The 23,289-nt window shown below is 49.2% G+C and overlaps 1 protein-coding gene and 1 long non-coding RNA gene across 5 annotated transcripts in view; one reads left to right on the forward strand and one right to left on the reverse strand.

Moving 5' to 3' along the window:
• The window catches only part of KCNN3 (potassium calcium-activated channel subfamily N member 3), a 171,028-nt gene that overhangs the window by 10,040 nt on the left and 137,699 nt on the right, over nt 1–23,289 (reverse strand). For all 4 annotated transcript variants that reach the window (XM_027975753.3, XM_004002559.6, XM_042254783.2 and 1 more), the window contains exons 4-7: nt 21,748–21,889; nt 14,272–14,382; nt 4,966–5,093; nt 4,218–4,287 (exon numbers count right to left, since the gene is read on the reverse strand). In XM_027975753.3, coding sequence (XP_027831554.1) covers nt 4,218–4,287; nt 4,966–5,093; nt 14,272–14,382; nt 21,748–21,889 — 451 coding nt within the window. The remainder of the gene's footprint in view (nt 1–4,217; nt 4,288–4,965; nt 5,094–14,271; nt 14,383–21,747; nt 21,890–23,289) is intronic.
• On the forward strand, nt 4,845–6,703 carry LOC132659704 (uncharacterized). The gene is made up of 2 exons (XR_009600435.1): nt 4,845–5,126; nt 5,823–6,703. It is a non-coding gene; the product is annotated as an uncharacterized LOC132659704 (long non-coding RNA).

Raw genomic sequence — 23,289 nt, forward strand, 5'->3', positions numbered from 1 at the left:
CTGCCCTCTCCCACTAAAAGGAAATCCCCTCCAGGGCAGGGACCTTTGCCTGTTGTGTTCACTGACGTGTCCCAAGGACTTAAAATAGTATCTGGCACATACGAGATGCTCAGCTAACATTTTTTGATGAATAAATATTCCCAGATGTGCCTAGCAAGGGGGTCTGTTGCACATGGTCAGCACCAAAAGCTGTCGGTAGGACTAGTGAATGAATGAAGTGCTGTCTCAGGGGAAAACCTCTGCCCTTCCATTCTTCAGCCAACGTAAAAGTTTAACTGATGGGAGAAGACCTCTTGTACCACAAATTATTTCCATGTAACTAGATTCCCCAGTGTTTCCCGCTGAGACCTGAGTGGCTGAAGAAAAGGAGAGAAGAGTCCCGTGGGGGCCCAGCCCAGGGCCCACCTCTGGAGAGCAGGTGCTCAGGAAGCTTTTGTGAATGAACCCTGAACGAGGTCGTGAGAGAGGGAGAGCAAACATGGAGTACCTCCGGGGAACTGCAAATACAATCCAACTTGAGAGGAATAAAGTCGTCTTCTAAACCAGGTCAGCAGAGTGCTAAACAAATGCAGCTCACGCCTAGTGCGCCATCTTCCATTCTAGCTCTGTTCTCAGCCAGCGCTCCTTATCTCCAGGAGAGGCCGTTCACTCAAGCTGTTCCCCCCTGAAACCTGGGCACCATCCTCTCCTGGCCCCCTCTCACCAGTACAAAGTCCTGCCCACTATACATCTAATGATCATTATATCAATGATCATTATATATCATTATATCATCTAATGATCATTCGATTGAAATGAAACCACTTTTGTTCCATTCACTACCCCCACGGTTCTGACTCTACGCTTATCAGGCAACTTTTTGGTTATAATTTGGCTTCCTGGGTTGGTCTGTAGGGACTTTATCAACATGACAGTCACATTTCTCCTTGCAAATTAGCAAATGGCATTAGACTTGGGAGCAAGATTCTTGGGAGACTTCAGGAACACACTGTTGGGTGTTTCTGTGGCTGCAAGGGCAGAGCCAGGTTTGCGGTTGCTTTGTACCCTCCAAGCCTCACCTGCAGGTACTGTGGCTCTGGTCATTTGCCAGTGACGCTTTGATCCTATTTCACCTGAAATTTTGAGTTACTCCAGGAAGATTCATAAACCATGGGTGCAGGCAGGGGCCAAGGGTGTAGGAAGTGAGGCGAGTGAAAAAAAGAGTTAGAGGTGGCAAAATGTGAGAAGCCAGAGAGGAGATAGGAGAAGGGGCGCTGAGAATGTAGTGATACCTTCCCAGGGTTTCCCTGGTGGCACACGGTAAAGAACCCACCTGCCAATGCAGGAGGTGCAGGAGATGCTGGCTCAATCCCTGGGTCGGGAAGATGCCCTGGAGGAGGAAATGGCAACCCACTCCAGTATTCTTGCCTGGGAGACCCCTTGAACCGAAGAGGCTGGCAGGCTACAGTCCATGGAGTTGCACAGAGTTGGACATGACTGAGCAACTAAGCATGCACGCACGACACCTTCCCACCAGGAAATTGGCTGCAGCCCCAGAAGGAATGAGGCAGCTGTGACTTCTCCAGGGCAGGACGCTACTGTGGCCCTCTTAGAGGAGAGGCTGTTTAGGGGCGGCAGTGCTTCCTTTATTAATTAACATTCACAGAAGTTCCTCAAGGTGCATGTTCTTCCCGGAATGTACAAAACTGCAAATGGATTTGCCTGCAGGGGCACCCTGACGAGCTCTGGACTGAGTCTGGGCCCTGGGGTCCCAGCCCCAGCATGGCAACTCGCCAACAGACCGAACTTGGGATGGTCTCTTTGTTCCTTGGGATCTTGGTTTCCTCATCTAGATTTCTAATCAGAACTACCAGGTGCAGAACCATTATAGTTTTCGGAGCATTTTCACAGATATCACCTTATCTGATCAGTTGAGCCTCAGATGTGGGGAAGGAGTTTTACATTTCAATGGAAGATACTGAAGCTAGGTATAAAGAGCCCCAGCACACACACCCCTCCCCGGCCCCCCAGCTCTGCCACCCTACAAGAGAGCTCTTCCACAGAGCAAGTGATATTTGGAGGCCACATTCTCTTTTCTTAATCTCGAGAGGACCACAGGACAGGAGTGGGAAGTGGTGAGCCGGGTGGACGAAGCACAGGGAGAAAAGGAGAGAACACCGTGTTATTATTGTCTCCCCTGTTTTGTTGCTTGGCGACAAGATGCCAGGCGGGAATGTGGACCAGTGTGAAAGATGCTAGGCTGCTGCCAAGACCTTGGCTGAGCCTCCTGGGAGGAAAGATGGAGCGTGGCAGAGTTCACACCACCCCTGCAGCCCAGCAGACACCTTCCCTTAACCCTTTCCCCCACACCCTTTCTTTCCAGTTATCGATGGTTTAGCTTCCCCACCCAGTTTCTGTGAGCCTCTTTCCAGTTCATGGAGTTTGCTTCACCCAGCCTGCTCTGCAGGGCCCCCATCTCTGTGATAGGCAGTGACTGACAATGAAGAAATGCAGGCTTGAAAGCCCAGGGTGTCCACTATTTCCAGGGGCACTCCAGCCGCAGAGGTAGAAATACGGCTACTTGTTAAAGAAATATCTTGGGGCTTGGTGACCATTCCTGCATCCCCCAGCGTGGGTTCCCCAGCAATGTTTGCCTTACCTGACCCTCCTCCTGGCCTCAGGTGATTGGTCCGAGGGTGAACATGTGACCCAAACTGGCCAGTAATCTCCTCCCTTCTGAGAATTTAGAATTAAGACCAATAGGAGGCCAGTCAATTTGTCTTTGTCTGTGGCTAGAACTAGAACATGGACTCTCTGGATAGGGGCCTCCCATGGAGACAAGGGGCACAGAAAGTTGTCAGGAGAGATGGGGGAGAGAAAGAAAGAGAAAACTGGCGCAAGCTCTTGAACACGAGAGAGAAGAGAGGGTGGCACCTATTTCTTGGCGTGAAGTTCACTTCTAGTTAGCTCCTTCCTGAAGTCTAACCACATGCCTGCCCTGAGGTTCTGCCTGGAATGAGACTTCCTTGTATTCTTAATTTAAACACCTACATTTTTAAACCTACTTCCAAAGGGTTTCTGACTCTAGAAGCCAAGAGTATTGAGCAATGCACGCTAGACCCTGGTGAGGGGTTCCCTTCTGCATTCAGGCATTCCATTCACATTCTTGCCTCCTCCAGGCTCACAGGAAACAGTCTACCTCAGCACCCCCTGCAAAGACAAACAGGCCTGTGGGCTTCGCCCAACCCATGCCAGCCACACATTCTCTGATTAAAGTCCTCCCAAGCTTGGGAGATCCTTTCTCTGGCCTGATGCCTTCATTGAACAAGGCACTGCACGTGGCCCAGGAACTGGCAATTTCTCTGATTACACCCTCTTTTCAAAGGGGTTTAATTTGCCTGAGGGAGTTTCTCTTGCTTACTCAGGGAACGTGTTCCGCAATGATAATTGACATCTGCTGGAATGTTCTGCCAGCCTGGCCCTGGGCTATACACTTGACATACAATTTCTATCAAGAGGCAATGAGGAGGAGGAGCTGAGGAGGGGAGGTCCTTTCTTCAGTGGCGCCTACACTCAGCTCTGCCGGCGGTGCAGCCTCCCATCCTTTCACTCCAGAGATTCGCCAAAGGAGCGAGCTCCTTTACAGTATTTGCGGCAGTTCAGGGCCAGAAGTGCAGGACGACTGTGGGGCTCTGAAAGCAGGGCTCTCTTCTTTGGCATCTTTGTGAGGTAGAAAGAAATGCACCTCCCCCTGCTCCTGACTGGGGGCCAGAAAAGCTTGAGTTGTAAGGACTGAAGGATGCAGGAAAATGAGCTTACAATTATAACCACAAATCAGAAGCCTCCTTCTAGGTGTGACCTAGACAAGCAGCATCGCCATCATCACCATTTGGTCTTGTCAGCGTGCTTCCCCCTCTGCAAACTCAGCGTACAGCCAATCAAACGACACACTAAACAGACTTAGCAGGTCAGCCCGTCAGTTCCCAGCAAAGCCCGACCTGAGCGGTAGAACGGAAGGAACACATGCCAGGTTTTCAAAGTTAATAACACACACTAGTAGCTTGCAAATGTCAAGAACTTGAGCCTAGATTATTTTTTAAGGAAGGAGGAAGTGGCCTTAACTTTCCTGGTCCTGCTCTGTGCAGTTTAACCATGGCACTTCTTCACAGCCACACCTGAGGAGATGAAAGGCCAGCATCTGAGAACCCTGTGTGAGGTCTTTGGATTCCGCCACTCACCTTGGAAAGGTCCACCAGGGTGTTGGCTTGGTCACTCAGCTTCCTCTGCTCCATCTTGACGCTCCTCAGTCTGTGGGAAAGAGTCGAAAGAGCCACACTCTTCAAGTGCATGCTGGGTTCACCCCACAGCTGATTCCACATCCATGTCAATTCATCTGGTTTTGGAACCCAGCCCAGGACCTTAAACATGGGTGACAACTGACCAGAATCAAGGGCTTGGCAGGTCCCCAAGAAAGCAAACTCATCTCCATGGATGCTTGCCTCTAGTCACTGTAGCTTGCCCACCACTCTCAGATCATGTCCCAGCTTCCAAGCCTTTATCAGGGCTGTGCCTTCCACCTTGAAGGTCTTATGCTCAGCCTTTCAGGGTTTCCCGAAACTTCCAGGTCAGACTAAATGTTTTCATCCTCTACTTTTAAACCTCCACTATAATTTTTAAAATACTTAGCTTATAGAAAGCACTGATCACAGTTTGCTCTGCTTCCAGTTGTAATGTGATGTATGTGTGCATATGTAGACTGTGAGAGCTCCCTGAGGCTCTTATCTAGTTTTTACCTTCCACAGCAACCTGTCCAATGTCTGGCAGGGGCAGGTGCAATAAATGAATAAACAGACTGATCTGGATCCAGTTCACCACCCCCTGTGCTTGCTGAGTGGAACAGAATAGCTCTCTCCCGCTCCTCTAAGCGTGTGAGCGGATGCCGGCGGGGCTCGGGGCCCACCGCTCCTCGTTCGGTGGCGCACTCACTGGTGGATAGCCTGCAGGAACTTCCTCTGGTGCTTCCTGACTTTGGCGTGGTCAATCTTCTTTAGCAGCTTTGTGTGTTTGTAGATTAGCCACGTTTCCCGAAGGACATTGGCTGCAGCATTCTTGATCTAAGGAAAAGCAAATAAACAGGTGACTATCAGGTGAGTTTTCCTAGCTTCACATGACGTGTTGGGGGGGGCAGTCTGCCGATAGAGTCAATTTGGCAAGGAAATGAGTCTGCAATGATCTTTTTCCTTAATCAAATCGTGACCTCTTAGAAAGGATGATGAAAATTCATCTCTCATTAATCCTGTATTGGACACAGTAGACTGGAGGCTGAAGTTGAGGAGTGCCTCTTTCTCTTAATTACTCTGGGACTGCCTCTCCACTGCTGTTGCTATATTTAGATAGGCTGCCTTGCCGAGGCCTGGAGGCCTGGGGTACACTTTGAACAGATAAATATGTACCACTGCTGCCCTTGGCTGCAGAGCTCCATGCTCTACATGGGATTTTTACTTAGTGCACATGGCACATTTCTTGGATTCAGAGAGTAAACAGCTTTCCTATCAGCTAGAGATTGTAGTTATTTAAACATTGTTGAAATTTTAACTAAAATTTATTTTTTTTAATGTAAAGGTTACTTTCCACTTACAGTTATTACAAAACATCAGCTACACCCCCCATGGTGTCCTGTATGTCCCCTGAGCCTGTCTTACACTCAGGCGTTTGTATCTCCCACTCCCCGGCTGCTATGTCACCCCTCCCGCCTCCCCCCTGGGAACCACTGATTTGTTCTCTTTATCTGTGAGTCTGCTCTTTTGCTGTTGTTCTATTCACTAGTTTGTTGTCTTTTTTAGATTCCACGTGTAAGTGACATCATGCGGTGTTTGTCTTTCTCTGACTTATTTCACTTCAGCGGCGGGTTTTACAAGGCCTCCTTGAGGAAATCTTTCCCACCAAATGGAGCTCTAGGTATCAACAAGTCCATTGTTTCCTTTCCCAAATGGCCCAAAACAGTTACACCGCAACTTTACATATAATTGGCATAAAACTGACATCATTTCCAAGAAGGGTCTGCAAATCAGTGAAGATATTTTGGTGTGAAACCAGAGCTGCTTCCTTCCGCAGGCTGGCTCCTTCTCTGCACTGCAATCACACATTTCCACATATGACGCTGTCATCTGTTGACATGGAAACCACTGATATCATCCAGCTCACGATGGAACTGAGACATATCAATGGCATCCAGATGGCAGGGGACAAAGTTTTAATCCAAACACAGACATCTTCAGCAATTAGTAACAAGAGCAAGAGGAAACATTTTTTATTAAGCACAAGCTAAACAGATTTTTGATGAACTGTTCCCATTTCTATCAGCCATGCACATTGGCACAGGCCCACAGGCCCAGGGCCTGGAAGTAAGTAGGCCAGCCTAGTAGAAATCAGGTTACTAGCCAGAAAAGATTTTAATAAAATTGGAGAGTACAGGCCTGCTTCTTCAGACTGACATCAACAGATGGGACGTTGTTAAAATACTGAGACGTGTGGGAAGGCTTAGGAAACATTGTTTTGTAGGCTGATAACTTTTGTGTGTGTGTTTAAAAAATTTATTACGAAGGCTGGATTATATTTTTCATTGGCGCTGAAGCAATGTTATAAAAGAACAGCTAGGTCTTCTCAGAAATGTCTAAGTGACATAAATACTGCTTTTCTGCCCAGTAAAAATCTACCATGAAAATGGTTTTAAATGACTTAATTGCCCACCTCTGGCACTTTCGTGCCTGAGAGGAAGCAGGTGGTGGTGAGTGGAAGCTGGAAACGGTGAGTGTCCAGGTGAGGAGGGGGGAAGAAGAGGTGGGGGTCATCACGGGGGTTCTGTTCAGGGGCTAGAGTGGATGTCAGCCTCCTGGCAAAAGAGGCAGCATAGAAGGGAGGACCTCTCTGTGGAGGGCCTCCTCTCGCCACCCGTCCGTAGGGAGAGGGCAACTTGACAGGTGGTTTCTTCAGTTTTCCGAGGCGTGTAGCCTCCTAGGACAGCCTCCCAGAAGAATAGGAGGGAAAAGCCTGCCCCAGCATTTAGGGTGGCTGGCAGCACCCCAGTTATTCAAGTCTCATCCCTGGAACATTGATAAAGGCATGGAACATCAGCGTGGATGAGCCCCTGACCAGTCTCTGTGTTGGTGGGGAACCAGTACTGGAAACTGGAAAAGCTGCAGGTAAATCCTTGTTCTGCCAGTTTAGGAGTAAGTGCTTAATTATCCACAAGATGGGAAAAGTGAATCCTTACCTTAAGGGTTGTTTTCAGGCCCCTAGGAGGCAATTACCATCGTGCTGATGGTGCTAAGGGTGAACATTTACCAGATTACATATGTGCAAATGCATTTAATCTTCACAACAGCCCCGTCAGGCAGGCACTCATGTTATCCCCACTTTACAGATGGAGAAGTGGAGACACAGACCAAGACCCTAAAGTTATAAATGGCAAACTGAGTCAATTTGAATTTAAGTGTCATAGCAACTATAAAGCACCATAAAGATGTTAGTTATCATCATCTGGCCCACGTCCCCACTGAGAATATGAGGAAATGGCAGTTCCAGAGATAGGATGTGAGGATCAGAATCCCACAGCTAGCTAATGGCAGAGTCAAAACAAGAGCCAGGTCCAAAAAGAGCAGAAGGTTTTCATGTGGTCTGAAGAAAGACCTGACGAGATGTCATCGCTACGCAAACAAAATTATTTCCTGTTTTCCAGGATCAAGGAACTGGAAAGGACATTAGATGTGTTTTTAATCATCACGGCCCTCACTTAGCAGTATGAAAGAGCAGGGAGTCCAGGTCCTGCCCTTAACTTCAGCCCAAATGTAAGGAACTAGAACCACAGCACAGCCTGGGTCGCTGAGCAAAGCAGTCACAGCGCCTTTATGGGTCTGAACAGGAGGCCCCCGCGTATTCGGGAAAGCGATGTTAAATGCGAGCCTTGGTGCTGACTCTGAATTAATTGTCAGCAAACAGCCTGGCACAAAGCTAAGTAGATCAATATCTGCAAGAGAAAAAGAAATAGGCTTTTAACTGCACTGTGCTTTCCCGAGTCGACAGTAAATGCTATTGTGACCAGGTTCTCCCTCCAATTCACCTGGCTGATTGCTTTGGGCATCACTGGGGTGGGAAATGGTAGAGGTCATGTGCACCTCCTGGGATTCACTGAGCTTCTCAGGGTTCTCAAGCACTGTTTCATGATGGGGGTTTGGGTACCTACTGAGTGCTCCTGACGGGCAGGGCATCAGGGCCCAGAGATACTCTTGGGGGTGAGAGTGGGTGGGTCAGGGAACTGGGAAGATCTGGGTAAGCTTGGCCATGATCTGATGGACTGAGGAAGTTAGAAGAGGGCTGTTTGTGCACGAAGACTGGCTATTCCATCCCCTAAATCTGTAGCACATGAGCTAATTGTTTCTGTGGGTCCATTCATTCTCTCCCCAAAACTGTGTGCCAAAGAAAAGGCTCAGTGACTTATATACTTCAGGGAGGGCTCAAAGATTCATGGGCCTGGGCAAGAAAGTCGTCCAACTAAGACCCTGCATACAGCACCGACAGCTAACCTCCACTGAGTTCTTACTATGTGCCTGACTCTGTGCTCAACACTTTATGTTAATGTTGCTCCACTGGCCCTCGGAAAAACCTCACAAGGGGATGATCACCTTCACTTCGGACCAGTTGGGAAAGCTCTCTGTGACTCAGTTTTCTCATTAATTCCTTCCCAGATCATTTACTGCAGCCCAAAGATAGGGCTGACACTGTTCTAGGAAGTAAGAATCCTAGGCACAAACCAATAACCTTTCTGCCCTCAGGGAGCTTCTAATCCTGTGGGGCCAGCATGCCCTGTAGCTGCAGCAGAGAAGGGTGCTACAGAGTAAGTTCTGACCTGTGAAACGGGATTGCAGGGTTGATTCAATGAGAATGCACTTCAAACACTTAGCACAGAGCCTGGTTGCCCGGCACCTTGGTACCTGGTGCCTTACTGATGCTCTTCCCCCGCAACAAATGTCAGCTTCTTCCTCCACCTCCAGCGAAAGAAAACACAGAACACATATGTCTGTTCTTTGAGCTCTTGGCTGTATTATACATGTCCATGACTTGCTCTGGCCACCTCTCTGCAGGGTAATCTGTTCCTCTGTTTTATGCGGGAGAGGGGCTGGTTGTTGCAGGAGGAACATGGGAGGCAGGAGGAGAAGCACTCTTCTTGCCAGCCTCCCCGTGCTTCCAGCAGCCACAGGGAGTGCTGGGAGAGTGATTCCAGGAGCCCTGTTGGTGGGCCCCCCAGAGAAGAACTATTAGCATACCCACAAGGCTGCCAGCACTCCACCCGAGGGAGAGGGTGTTTGTACCTGGAGGATAGAGAAGCGGGAAAGGAGGAAAGGAGGAGGGCAGATCAGACCTGACAAGAAGGTGTGACTCGGACAACTTCAAGAAGTTCTAGAGGTTGAACATAGATGACTAAATCTGAACGGATGGTAGTATCCCAGTCTGAGAGCCCTCAGGTCTGGCCTGTCTTCAGATGCTCCACTGAAGTTGTCCGGGATGCTCAGACGTCCCCTCTTCTCCATCTGCCTCCCCGACTCTCCACCCCACCCCCCGACTGTCTGCTGGCTTCCTGCGGCTGCCATCTCTTTCCTTTCCCTGCTTACATTCACCCTGCCTCCTCCCCATCTTACTCCACCTTCCCTTTTCAGGCTCCTCTGTCTGCCTCGCCTAGAAGCCCTCACTGAACACTAAGAAATGGGGGCTCCTGTGGCCGGCAGGACACCGGGGCTGAGAGCAGGCAGGGCTGTGCTTCCATGTCCAAAGCTGGAGTCTGGTCTCTCCCCAGAGCAACACGGTCCTGAATCTGTGGATTCAGCAGGCTAGTTCCATAATGCTATTAATGTGATGCTCAGCTTGTTTGGAGGTACACTGGCTTTTTCTTCCAGCAGACCTGGGACCCTCACCACTATTCTGAATTCCAAGGAACCAACTGTTCTGGGAAACCCACTGGGTTATGGCTGGAGAGCTGCCTACCAGCCTGAGAACAAACAGCAGCCCTGGCTGGGACCCAGCTCACTGCATATGGCTGGGGGGCCCCTCGCCTATCTCTGGGCCTGAGAAGCTCATCCCTAAGAACCTTCCAGCTCAAAAATTCAATGTTCCTATGACTATTGTTAAAAAAAAAAAAAAAAAACTACCCAATCTGTCTGAGACAGAACTTTAGTGGGTGATATAATTTATAATTCCCTTCTGGGGACAATTAGCATTCCTGATAACTGCCCAATTGACTATCTGACTAATTCTTAAAAGATTAAGACCTGTTCTGGGAATCCACTCGTGGGTCCTACCGGCTGTCAGCCAGGAATCTAGTGTCCTTTAGCCAGACTTTCTGTACCCAGTATAACAATGACTACTATTGTTTCTTCCAATAAAAGACCCCTTCTCTGAGTAAAACTTTGAATTAGCCTGCTGGAAAAAAAAACATTTTTAACCCAGCAGGATTGTGATAAAACTCTGACACATGCTTGTAATTAAAGGAAAGTTTCCTTTAGCACTGATCAGTAGGTTCTGGGGGGCTGAGAAAGGTTTTTGAGCAGGTTGGTGGCATGTGCAGAGCTAAGTCTCATCATCTAAGAAGAGTCACAAGGATAAAGTACAGGATGACTTGGGCAAGGGAGGTCCAGGTGAGATGAGAAGGTAGCAAGCAACTGAAATGGCACAAGACTGAGATGGTGGCTTAAAGTATGGTGCCCAGAGGACCTGGAGAGGCTGGTTTGGCCAGGTGGAATCAGACTCTGAAGCTGTTTGGACCCCTGTGGGTACCAGAGCAGATAGGAGTCAGCGATGCTGCTAAATTTTCAGACCTGGAGTCTGGAAGAATGATGATGTCATTAATAGGAAAGTCAGGAGAAGACACTAGTGTTAGGAAGGTACAGGTTTGGTTTTTGTCTTACCCACTGATTGCAGGGGGAAATGTACTTGGATGAAGTATTTGAGGCAGGAACCCTTCGTGGAAAGAATGAAGAGATAACAGTCCTCAGCCGGTGGCACCACACCATGGAGGTGTCTGCAGATTTGATGCAGAGAGGGGGCGTGGCAAACAGAACACCTCCTGGTACCTCTTAACCCAAGTGTGTACGTCGGCAGCTACCTTGCTCTTTAGAAGGGAGAGGTGCTGTTTGAGGACAGGCAGTAAGTATGCGGGCAAGGACTGTCTCCTATTCATCTCAGTGTCCCCAGAACACGGGATGTGGTATCCAGCTGCAGTGGATATGTTTCATCGCATAAAATAGAGACACAGGGATGTGTAGTGTTGCGTGGGAAAAAAGATGAGGATCTAGTATCTTTTTTATAGTCTCTCTGTGTGTAATTTACATATACATTATCTAGTAGCCCAGAGGTTAGCAGTAAATTGTAATTCGAGATTAACAATGGCGGTAACACTGCAAAGTCCATGTGAGAAGATCTGACTGCGTTAAATACAGAAATGGTGTTGCTGCCAGGGTTGACAAGTTATACAAGTGAGAGACAAAAGTCATGTGACTCAGAAAACCAGAGTTTGGACCCTGCGCTATCAGACCACCACCCTACCTCCCCCTGCCTCCCTGGCAAATAAATGAATAAAAATAGTGTGACTCTAATGGTAAAAAGGCTGGGCTGAAGCCTTTATTACAAATAAAGACTAGAACAATTTGAATATTTTCACGATTAATAGGTTAGAATTCCTCTTTTTTAGTATTTTGCTTAGATGTTTGAAGAATTAAGGCTGCATGTACTTGTAAGAGATGGCTTTTATCTGTTAAATCTGCTAATTGTCCACTCCTGGGAGGTTTGCAATTATGCCCCAGTGAGCTCCTCCCACGATCGGATCTTTCTCTGTGAATTCACTGAGATCTTATGAGTAGACTAAGCTTAGCATCTGTTTGACCCATGAGCCACTCCGTCTGGACACAGTGGGCCATTTGGAGAAGACGGAGGATGGATGAGGGAGGTATCACGGGGGAAGGAAGGTCAGCTTCTCTGAAATCAGGTGAAGGGGAGCTGAAGCCAGAGCAGGCCAAGCTCACAGCCCGTGTCCTTTCAATTAAGGTTACGTAAAAGAACCTTTCCAGTCTTGCCAGCTTTGAGAATCCTCTCTGTGTGAGAACCATCCCTTTCGTGTTGGTTGTTTCTCTGGGAAAGAGATATTAGACATTAAAGGAACATTTCAACAGATTTAAGTGTTCTCAGGCAAGTGAGATGTTATTCGATTAAAAAGGTGCCTTGTACTCATAGACGGGCAATAAATATTTGTTGATTTGGTTTTCAGCCCTACTTTTCAAAAAGTAAGTAGATTTGAGGAGGATTTTAGAGACTATGTTTGAAAGAAAGACTGAAATTAGCCACCACAACCTCATCTTTTACAATCATAGCACAGAAAAATTGTTTATTTTCTTGTCATAGGAGGGAGCTGGCTTTCTTCAACCTTATTTTCCTCTAGTGTCTGATTCAAACCGTGAAAAATGGAGAGGACAAAGGGATAACACGAAATACAAAGTATATCCTTGGTTTCAAATGCAAATAGAATAAACAGAGAGGCTGTCAATGCCTGTGCGCTAAGAAACAGCTTCTGAGAAGGTTTTGGGGGCCAAATACCCTTGTCCTTGACTCCTGCACTACATTGTTCCAGGAGAATAGAGGGAAGCATATCTGCGGCTCAGATGGTAAAGAATCTGCCATGCAGAAGACCTGGGTTTGATCCCTGGGTCGGGAAGATCTCCTGGAGAAGGGACTAGCTACCCACTCCAGTATGCTTGCCTGGAGAATCCCCATAGACAGAGGAGCCTGGCAGGCCATAGTCCCTGGGGTAGCAAAGAGTCAGACACAACTGGGCGATACTTTTTCTCCCCAGTAACTTTGATAATTTGCTCAACTCCTAGCATGACTTCTAATTGCATAGTAGGGGCTGAAGGAAAGCAGCTGGGCTGCAGGGCCCTGGATGGAACCCGGCTGGCCTACCATTGGGTACAACCCTCACCGCTGCAGTCTGGATGCTACAAATCGTGTTTCCTTTTGTACCACGGACAGCTCAGTGCCATGATGTGCATACGTAACCACCTGTATGTCAACCACAGAAGAATATCTGCCTGTACGTTTTCTTTGTAACATCTTTTAAAAGGCTTGTTAAAGAATCCAATACATGTAATCAAAGACCAAACAATCAAACACCATGAAGAATTCTGCTGAGAAACTGGAGAGGCCTTGGCAGCTTCCCCCTCCCCCACTGCCTCCCTCCTGAGCACGCTCACCCTCTATCACTCTCCCTCTCTTTTTTTTTCCCTCCCTTCCTGCCTTTGTCTCTATTTCGAACACATTTTTACTGTGCCACAACATTCATCACTGAATATTTTCTCCGGCTTTCAAAAACCCCAATCAAAATCTGGCTGCTTATGGGTCTCCCAGCTCCACTTAAATCCTAAATGAGACTCGCTAGGGTGGCCGAGACCCCAGCACAGGTTTTTGCTTCTCTCTCACTTTGGAAAGAGGAGAGTTTTTTGCAGGAAACCATATTCCTGACCTTCGTTCAGCCTGCAGCTCTAAAGAATTTTCCATAAAAGCTGTCATTAAATAAACAGCTCCTGCCTTGCTCATTTGGCCTGCTCTTATCCTGGAAGGCTTGTTTCTGTCTCTTCTAAAGGGACCTTTTCTTTTCTGACAAGTCAGGGGGATGTCAGATTTTTAGCAGCTAAATGATCTCCCCCATTCCTGCTTAATCAGTTTTTAACCCTTCTTACCCACTTTCCTAAGGGCACATGGGAGAAATATTATTTGGAAAACCCAAAAGGGGAAAATTGGATGTTGATATTTTGATGAACATTATTTAGGAGTGATTGTCTGTAATGATTTTTTTTAGGGGTTGAATTTAGATACATTTCCAATATCATTTTAAAGACTTTCTACTGCCCTTGCTAATGAGAATCATGAAAATATTTAAGCAGAAACCAAAACATCTCATGCTGGGTGATTTACTTGGTACCATTAGGCAAGAGAGTAGGTTACATCATTGTAGGCTATAGATTTAATTATCAGGGAAATTATTTGGTTGCCTGAACCATGCACGGTGATTTAAGAAGACAGGAGCCTGCAGCACTGAGGCATGTGGCCATTCTGCACCAGCTGTTTGCATGTGTCCGGGGCTCCCTCAGCCCTCCACTGAGAGGTGCAGCCCTACCCTGTTGTGGCTACATTCTGACTAGCTCCCAGGTGGGTCTTAGGTCCCCCTTTAAGACATGGGCAGTGGCGTTTTACCCGTTTGGTGAGCTGAGTGTCCATCATGAAGTTGTGAACGTGCTTCTCCGCTTTGGTGAGTTCCAGCTTCCGGGCCACCACGGCCACCACCAGGGCAGTGCAGCCGGCACCCTGTGGCGGGACGGGGGAGGGGCGGGCAAGAGGACCGGGGAGAGAGCACATCATTAATGAAGCAGGGCTCATGCATAAGACTCCACGTGCCCCAGGCCCACTGAGGGGTTCTGGGAGTGGGGTGGAGACCTGAGCTCTGGCTAGTCAAGGCCAAGTCACAAAACCCAGCAGAACCCTGATCCCCACACCCACGAAGGTGTTGACCTCTGGGACATGAGCCTTCCTAGAGCTGGCCACTTCCTCATAGACCAGGGTACTTGACGGGGCTGAGGCTTGGGGTCATATAAAATACTGGACAATCGCTTGGTCACCTGCCAAGCTAAGCAAGGAAGACAGAAAATCCAGCACACGTGCGCCCTCTGCCTCACCCATACCCCAGCCCCACTGCCAGTCTAGAGCACGGGGGCTGGGGAGGGCAGGAGGAAAGCCAGCCAGCCATGCAGTCTGGACGGACCATCTGCTGGTGGTGGACAGCTTTCCTGAAAATGATCTAATGAAGAGGCAAAGCATCTCCCCTCCCCCCGAGACTGCTTTCCAGGGCAACCCCGGTTGGATAGAGTCTATGCGCTCAATGACTGCGCTTGCTCCTCGGTTGGGTCTTTTCACAGGAGTTCTAGCCTATGACTCAGCACAAGATATCAGTTCCTTCTTGCTTTCACCAGGAGGCTCCAGAATTCACCATCTCGCAGAGATTTTAAAGATGACAACAATATATCTGCCTCAACCCAGGATTTTAAAGGAATGCGCAGAAGGCGCTCAGTATTTTCCAGAGCAGTGTTCCTACTCTGCTCTGGAAGATCTATTCCACGGGAGCCCAGGGAGGGCGAATAAAAGAGGCAGGTTCCTGAAGACTCAGTTTCTCTCTCCTAATCCTCTGGGACCATGCTTGACTGTCTGAGAAATGAGCAGAAAGGGACTCCTCCCAATATTCTCCAGAAGGACTTTGAAGTCCTCTTTGCTGTGCATCTTGAGTTGGGGGACAGGGTGGGGGGTGCCAGGGATGGCAAGAGAGAACCGCTCCTGCCCTGCTTCTCCTGCAGGCAGTGGTGATAGCCCTGCCCTCGCCTGGTTCTTGGAAGAGAGCACATGCCTCTTGGGGACCATTGCCTCTCTCCTGCATGTGGGGCCCTGCACTGCCCTGACCTCTACTCATGGAAAGATGATGAGTTCAGGAAAGTCAGCAGTCTAATGCTCTGGATGCCAAACAGTAATTATAGGTGCCACTGAGCTCATTTTAGCAATTGAGGTCCCAGGATTCAAGGAATCCATCAAGAACTTTGGGACTCATGCAGTCTAACAATGTGTAGGAAGTCACAAAGACTTTTTTCAAAGGTACTATCTTCTGTGTCAGAGTTGAGCAGCACGCATATGACAGATCAGCCCCCTACTCTCTCCCTCATAATCGCTTTCTTTCCTTTGCCACAGATTGGCGAAGGCTAGCCGGTGTGAGGTTTTGGCAAAGCTGAAGTTGGCAATGTTTTTCCCTAGTTTTTTTAGAAGGGTTCTCATGAAAACAATCTCCTGTTTCTTGGTACATTTGGTCAGCGACCCATTTCTAGCACAACCACCTGAAAAGAACGGAGTCTGTGTGAGCCTTCCTCTTTCTGACCTCATTTTCCTTTCTTCTTCAGGGACAGCCCTGTTTTCTCGGCATCTGTGACTTGCAGGAGACTCTGTGCCCAGTTTTCAAAGGATAGGTATGGGCAGTTGGACAGCCTGGTCTGTAGGTGTCATCAATTGAGCCAGGCCTCTAAAAGCAAAAAATAGCTTAAAAAGCTCTTCTAGCAGGAAGATGTGTGATCCATTTCCCCTCAACCAGACCCACTCTTTTGTATGGAGTTCCAAAAGTACTTTGGGCTAAACACCCAAAGAGCGGGATATATCATAGCGTTAAAAACAGAACATCAGATGTAGAGGGTTCTTCCCTGACTCCAGGCTCCCTAATCTCCCTGGGTCAAGGGAAACTACTTAAATCATCCCTGAGAGCTGGGGGCAGAATTAGCCTGAAGGAGTCTCCTTGCTTCTCATGTCACCTGGGGAATTTCATTAAAGCAATCAACCATCCACAATCCCAAAGTTTCGGGTGCTAGATGGATTGCTCCAAGGTTCCTGCCACGGCTTACAACCGAGCCTGCTGAATGCAGAGGGGTTCTAAAGAGAAGCTAGAGTGATCTAATTATTAAGGAACCACCTATCTTATATGATTAAGACACATTTCTGCATGGAGGCAGGAGGTTGTACTAGATGACATTTCTCAGTTTCCTTCAACTTAAAGAGGTCCAGACTTCCTTGTGGATATTTCCCAGAAGGATGCTTTGTTCTTAACCTGTAATTCTAACTCGAATAGATAGCAGTGGATACTTTCAACTTCGCTTTTCTTTTAGAAAAAATCCATCATCTGGATGGGTTAGGGAAGTAGCCATTAATGAAACCTATTCTGGTCATTCCCATTAAGAGGCAACCTTGCAAAGGTGGGGTCAGACACTAGCAACCTTCAGAAAGTGGTGTGCAAGGTGCTGAAATCCAGACTGGTCCTCTCCTGTGTGTGTGAGAGAGAAAGAAAGAGAGGGAGGGAAGAAGGGAGAGAGAGAAGGAAGAAGGAAGGAAGGAAGGGAAGAGGGAAGATGGAGAGAGAGAGTTGGAGCAGAGACTGAGATAGGCGACAAGTTGTGCTGCCTCCTCAACAGCATGGGACAGAAGAGGAAAAGAAGTGAAAATAGGAAAGAAAATAGAAAGGAATAGGGAAGAGGGATGGGCTCAAGGGAACTGGGTGGAAGGCAGGAAGAACAAGGAGCCTGACTTGGGTCAGAAGTTAATGTCAACTTTGGCTCTTTAGAGGAAATGAAGGAAATAAAGACAGCAGGACCCCCTCTCACCTCCTGCTGTCTTTACTTTTAAGTGGTATAACGATTACTTCAGGCTTCCCTGATCCCTCACTCCAGTATTCTCCGGCTTCCCTTGTGGCTCAGCTGGTAAAGAATCCACCTGCAATGCGGGAGACCTGGGTTTGATCCCTGGGTTGGGAAGATCCCCTGGAGAAGGGAAAGGCTACCCACTCCAGTATTCTGGCCTGGAGAATCCCATGGACTATATAGTCCACAGGGTTGCAAAGAGTCGGATATGACTGAGCAGTGACTTTCACTTTCCCTTCACTTCACTTTCAATGATTACTTCTGCTTTTTTGGGGACAATGGGCCTTTTTACTTGGGTGAGTTTATCAGCCAGATAGGGCCATGTTAACAGTTTAAGAAGGCTCATGCGATGTGGCACGGATGTGGGTTGATTTCAAGAGACAAAGTGCCAAGGTCGTGGCTGATTTGGGCATGTGAGCACTCCTGCTGTCCCAGCTGTCCTCACGTGGAACCTCAGAAATCGCTGGTGGGCAGAGGGGGAATTCGAGGAGAGGACAGAGTGGGACCGAAGAGGGTAAGCAGCTGCTGGTGTGACTTCCACTGGATCAGATTGTGGAGCAAATCCATGACTCAGAGTTTTGCCTTCAGAGGTGCCAAGTCCTGAATCCCGGTTGACACTAACTGGATTCCCTGGACCTTCTCTATCCAACACTATTTCCATGGGAGAGTGGTGGGAGGGGATAGGGTCCTCTACTGAGGTCGTACTTTCCAAGGTACATAGTGAGCAGGAGCGCAGGAGTGAACAGAGAAAGGAGTGGCTGGCCTGGGGTCAACACGCCTAATTCATCCATGGATTTGGACCCAAATCAGAGACCCAGCCTCCTTCACACTGGTCCTCCTACTTCTTGTTTCCAAGAAACAGTTTCCAGCTGGAAAACCTTAGACTCTCGAAAAATAAGTATCCCAAGGGGAAGAGTATGAGGTGTTCTTAACTAAAGAAGCATAAAATAAAATAAAACATAAATGAAAGTGACAAATGGAGGAGGGAAGCCTGGAGGATTTACAGTTGGATTCTGTTTCTGCAACAGATTCCATGTAACAACTAAAATAACATCAATTGGTTTGAAACCAAGGTGTTTCAGGGAGAAGCTCATCTTCTAAAACTGACATTAAGCAGATGTCTTGCTGAGCCCTCTTCTTTACCTCCTCCCCAAATGACTCAATTTGTGCCACCTTTTACTTCATCATCCCTTTCCTTTTGCAGTTCAAAGAAGCCTCTTGCATGAAATCTTGGGGGAAAAGCTCAGTGTCCCTAGCACATATCCTGGAATCTTTTGTCTATTTGTCCCTAACTCCTGAAGGGTCCACAGAGTGGGTCCAGCTCTGTTGTTCAGTCACTCAGTCATGTCCAGTGCTTTGCAACCCCATGAACTGCAGCATGCCAGGTTTCCGGGTCCTTCACCATCACTCAGAGATTGCTCAAACTCGCAGCCATTGAGTCGGTGATGCCATCCAATCATCTCATCCTCTGTCGTCCCCTTCTCCTCTTGCCTTCAATCTTTCCCTGCATCAGGGTCTTTCCTAATGAGTCCAACTTTAGAAAATGTATATTGAAATGGGATTTCTACCAATCAGTCTTGGGGTCCCAAAAGTCTTCCAGATGACTGCAGAGCCAGAAAGCCTTCCGAGGCCCATTCTGGATACTAAATATTGTCAGCTTTCTCTCTGCCTTATAACTGTCATCATAAAATTCTTTATGGAAAGATGCTGGACTTTGATATATCTGCTTTAGTGGGTGAAATCTCTCAAACACACCAGGCCTGTGCCAACAATGTCAAGTTGTTCAGACAATTATATACCCTGCTTAATGGTTGATAATTACACCGTTACTGGGATTGCCAAGAGAAAACAATGATTAAGACTATTTACAGCCTGCACACACAAATTCTTCCTTTCCCTTCCCACTAGGCCTTGCCTTGGCCTGCGTCGTATCCATGGTAACCAAACAGGAAGCCCTACCTTTCGTAAAGGCACTTGCAATAATAATCAGGAGAGGTACAAAGTGTTGGGAGACTGGGGGATGGGAGGAACGGATTCTCAGCCATGTGAAACCCTGGAAAGAAGTGACTCAGCTAGAGAAGTCCCATTTGTAAGAAAAAAAAATGCCACCAGGGTTCCTCACTGTGGCTGACCCCAGAGGGAGGCAGCTGATTTTAATTTGGGTAAAAACACAAGTGGAGGGAAGCTCCCTGTCCCTGTGTATAGATAGGTATCTATGCAGCAGGGTTGATGCAGAGAGAGAAGATGAAAGGCAGGTGCTATATTTTTAATACAGGGGGTGGGTATCAGTTCCTCCTCACTCGTTTATTCTCTCCACTTTGATCACACCTTTCTCCTCAAGGAACAAACACTTTCTTCCAAGCAGCTGCTGAAGCCCCTGGAGCAAAAGCAGGTGTGAAGACCACACCCAAGGAGAAGGCAGGGAGGGGCCAGGGTCCGGCTGGCCCACCGCCCAGCTACGGCGGAGCAGAAGCCCAGAGATGCAGGAGTGAGGAAGCCAGGGAAATGATGGCTCCCAGGCTCTGGCTTCTTGGCCGGGGCATAGCGCCATGCTGAGAGGGAGAATGGCTAGTATTTAAAAATAACGGAGGCTCCCAGCAGGGCCGTTCACCTATCAGCAGCTGGGCTCCGTGAAGGCCAGACTGAGAGCTGGTTCTGAGGCACATAGCTGGCGCCCCAGGAGCAGCTCAGAGACAGGAAAGCTTTGGTCTTTGGGCGGCATTTCATTCTTTTCTGGAAGGAAGACTCATTCCCTGGTTTCCTGGTGACAGCTGGAGCTGTGCCAGGCAGACTCCTACCAACCAACAGGAGGTATTTGTTCTGAGCCCTTACACTCACCCATGGTTTATCCCAAGCCCGGCGCTAAGCCGCCTGTCATTAACTCCTGCCCAGGACCCACTAATAACCGCCTGCCCTGGGTTTCGGTCAAAAAAGGAGAGGACGGCGTCCAGTCGTGACATGGCAGCGCCGGAGCCCTCCTGCCCCGCGGCCCAGGCCTCTGGCCCCACGGCCTCCGCTGCTCCGAGCGACTGGCTGCTGTCAGTCCCAGGAGGCCCCCATGCTAGTGAGGAGCTAAACCCCTGCCCACTGCGGGTGGAGTCATTTCCTTTCCAGAAGGAGGGTCTTTTGTTTCCTCCTGGAGAAATGGGGGTGATGGCTGAAATCTGAGGGAGCCCTGGAAGGCTTTTGATGACAGGGGTGCAGAGAGGACTCCTCGGGGTGGGCTGCCGTGACCCACCAATGAGACCTAGGAATAAGCTTCGGGCCTCCGGTCCCCCTACCCCCACCCCCCATCTCCACCACCACCTCCCCAGCCCACTGCAACACACAGCCTTAGATTCCTGCATCTTCTCTGACCCTCAGTTTCCTCTTCTGAAAAGAGGACCCTGCATGTTTACTCTGTGCTCTGGGAAGGAGGTCAAAGGGCCCGGTTTTCTGTCCTGGTCAGAAAGCAAGGAGAGAGGCAAGAAGCCCTCATCCCAAAGGACCGGTGAAGGAGCAGTGGGGGTAGGGACGCTGAGGACTTGCCAGCCCTGAAGGCGGGTGCAGCTCCCTGTTGTTGACAGAGCGGTTAACATAAGCACTGCAGTCTACCCTCATCAGCAGCCAGGGAGGAGGGCGGAGCAGGCCTCCCGTCTGCACTTCCTACTGGAGAATGCTGAGGTCCAGCAGGCTAAGTGCCCCGCCTGGGTCCACACTGAGGTCCAGCTATGGGCATTCAGACTCTGGTCTGAAACTCCCTACCCACTGCCCTCCCATACTCCATGTGATGGGCACGAGTGTGTGGCAGGCTGGGGATGGCAGGGTAATGGGGCAGGAAAAATACAGCTTAGAAGGAGGCAGCACAGCTGCTGGGCACCTGGAGGGGGATGGGGATGCTGTCACAGGCTAGCCAGGCTGCCAGCACGGGGAGGGAACTGGCACTCGGAGCTCAGCACCTCAACACTTGGACGCAGAAGCCAAGAGTTGGCCCAGGGCCATGTCATCAAACTGGGACCAAACCAGTGGCCAACCCAGGCTAGGCCCTAGGTCTCTCACAGTCAGCTCAGAGCACTTGCCCCCGTGAGTTCTAGCTACACTTAATCAGATGTGGCGCTTAGGTCTGTGGGGCCCAGGGCACTGGAAAGAGCACAATTAACTGCAGGCCCTGATGGGAGTGAAGGGTAAGACCCATGGCCAGCTTCACCCAGCCCATTCCTAGGGGTCTGTGAGGAGAGCGTTAACTGTTCAGGAACCAGGACCTCTTCCTATCTCAGACAAGGAAATGAAAACACAAGAAGCTGTACAGATGTCACATCTGCCTTTCTACGTGCGCAGGCACACATGCTGGCCCGTTAACCAGCAGCTGGCCCTGCGCCCAGACAAGGCAGGCCCCCTGCACCTGCCGTAAAGGGATCGCTCCTAGCGGCATTCTACGGGTGAGGAAGGGTAATGGGCGGCGGCAGATACTCACCATGATGCCCGTGAGAAGACAGACACCCTTCCCACAGTACGTGTGGGGCACCATGTCCCCATAACCAATGGAAAGGAACGTGATAGAGATGAGCCACATGGCACCCAGAAAGTTACTAGTTACGTCCTGCTGGTCATGGTACCTGCCGAGGAAGGGGTGGGGGAAGACAGGAGTTAGTCAGCGCAACTGCCATTCCCGGGTTCTGAGCATACCTGGACAAAGAAGGACATTTTGCTGAGGCAGAGAGAGCAGCGATAGCGGCGCACAGATCTCTCCAGGAGACGGACGCTGTTGAGGCTCTGCCCACCCAGGTCCTGCCTGCAGCTCTCTGTCCATCCCCCCACAACCCCCCACCATGAGCTTGGTCCCGGCGGTAAAATGTTTTGTCATGATTTGCACCATATTGCAGACGTCCTTTTTGGTAAAATAGCTTCGGATGAAATCATGCAGTAATAAAATTTAGATTTTCCCTTCCAAGCTGACAGTCTAAATGTATGTGGATGTGATTAATCTGAAATCACAAGCTCCTGAACAGGGAAAATGTCAAAAAAAATCACCAAACGCATTTAGCAATTTCCCGTAAGAAGGTTGATGGAGCCCAAAGACTGGCACCTCCCTGGTGTCTGGAGGGAGGCTGCGGCAGCTGGGGTTCTTCGGACCTGTTTCCAGGGAAGTTTCCAGAGTCTTCGTGGAGGCATGGCCTCCTCTTCTGAGCTGGATGGAGGCTCGTGGCTGTCCTGCCCTGGGAGGAACTAGCTGGAAACATATCCCCACCATTCCCTCTGCCCAATACCCCTTCCACCCCTTCCCTCACCTCCCTCCCTTCATCTCCGAACACCAAGGCTCACTGTGTGCCAGGCTTTGTGTCAAGTACTGAAACAGAGAGATGAACAGGATACAAGCTCTGCCCTTAGGCTTCTCAGCCCAGGGGAAGGGCCCATTTTAAGCATGTAGATATTTGAGGAAGAGTAAGGATGAGGCACCTGGAGGGCAAGAGGGAAAGGACAATGATGTTGACCCCGATGTAGGAGGGTAGGTCAGAGGCTGGAGTTTTCCTGGCAGACCAGGGGAAGGGTGTTCTGGGCAGAGGGAATAGTACCTTTGTGAAAAGCTAGGGCCCAACATGAGTGCAGCAGGTGGGCCTGGCTGCACCTGGGGTGGCAGGGCAGATGAACAAAGGTGGGTGTTTTTCTCAAAATGTTCTCTAACAGGATAAGCCTGAATGACACGGACATCACTCCTGGATAAACTCTTAGCATCAGCCTCTTGGAGGCCACTGGATGGGAAAAGTGAGATATGCCCAGGGTGACCAAACCACCCTGGTTGGATAGAGCGGAAAGCCATTTAGGAGCCTTAATCCATAGAACGGAGTTACCAACAAGGCTTACATGACATGCTTGGGACAGGGCTGAGTACAGGAGACCCTCAGAAAGTATTCGCTGCTATTGTCAGCGCTCTCCACATCCCCCACAGGGCCTGGAGCCCAGTGGGCAACTGGCAAATGTTGTTCTTCTTTCCCTTACCCCCACCCCAAGTCAGGAG

The sequence above is a fragment of the Ovis aries genome, chromosome 1 (assembly GCF_016772045.2).
Source record: "Ovis aries strain OAR_USU_Benz2616 breed Rambouillet chromosome 1, ARS-UI_Ramb_v3.0, whole genome shotgun sequence".
Taxonomy (NCBI): domain Eukaryota; kingdom Metazoa; phylum Chordata; class Mammalia; order Artiodactyla; family Bovidae; genus Ovis; species Ovis aries.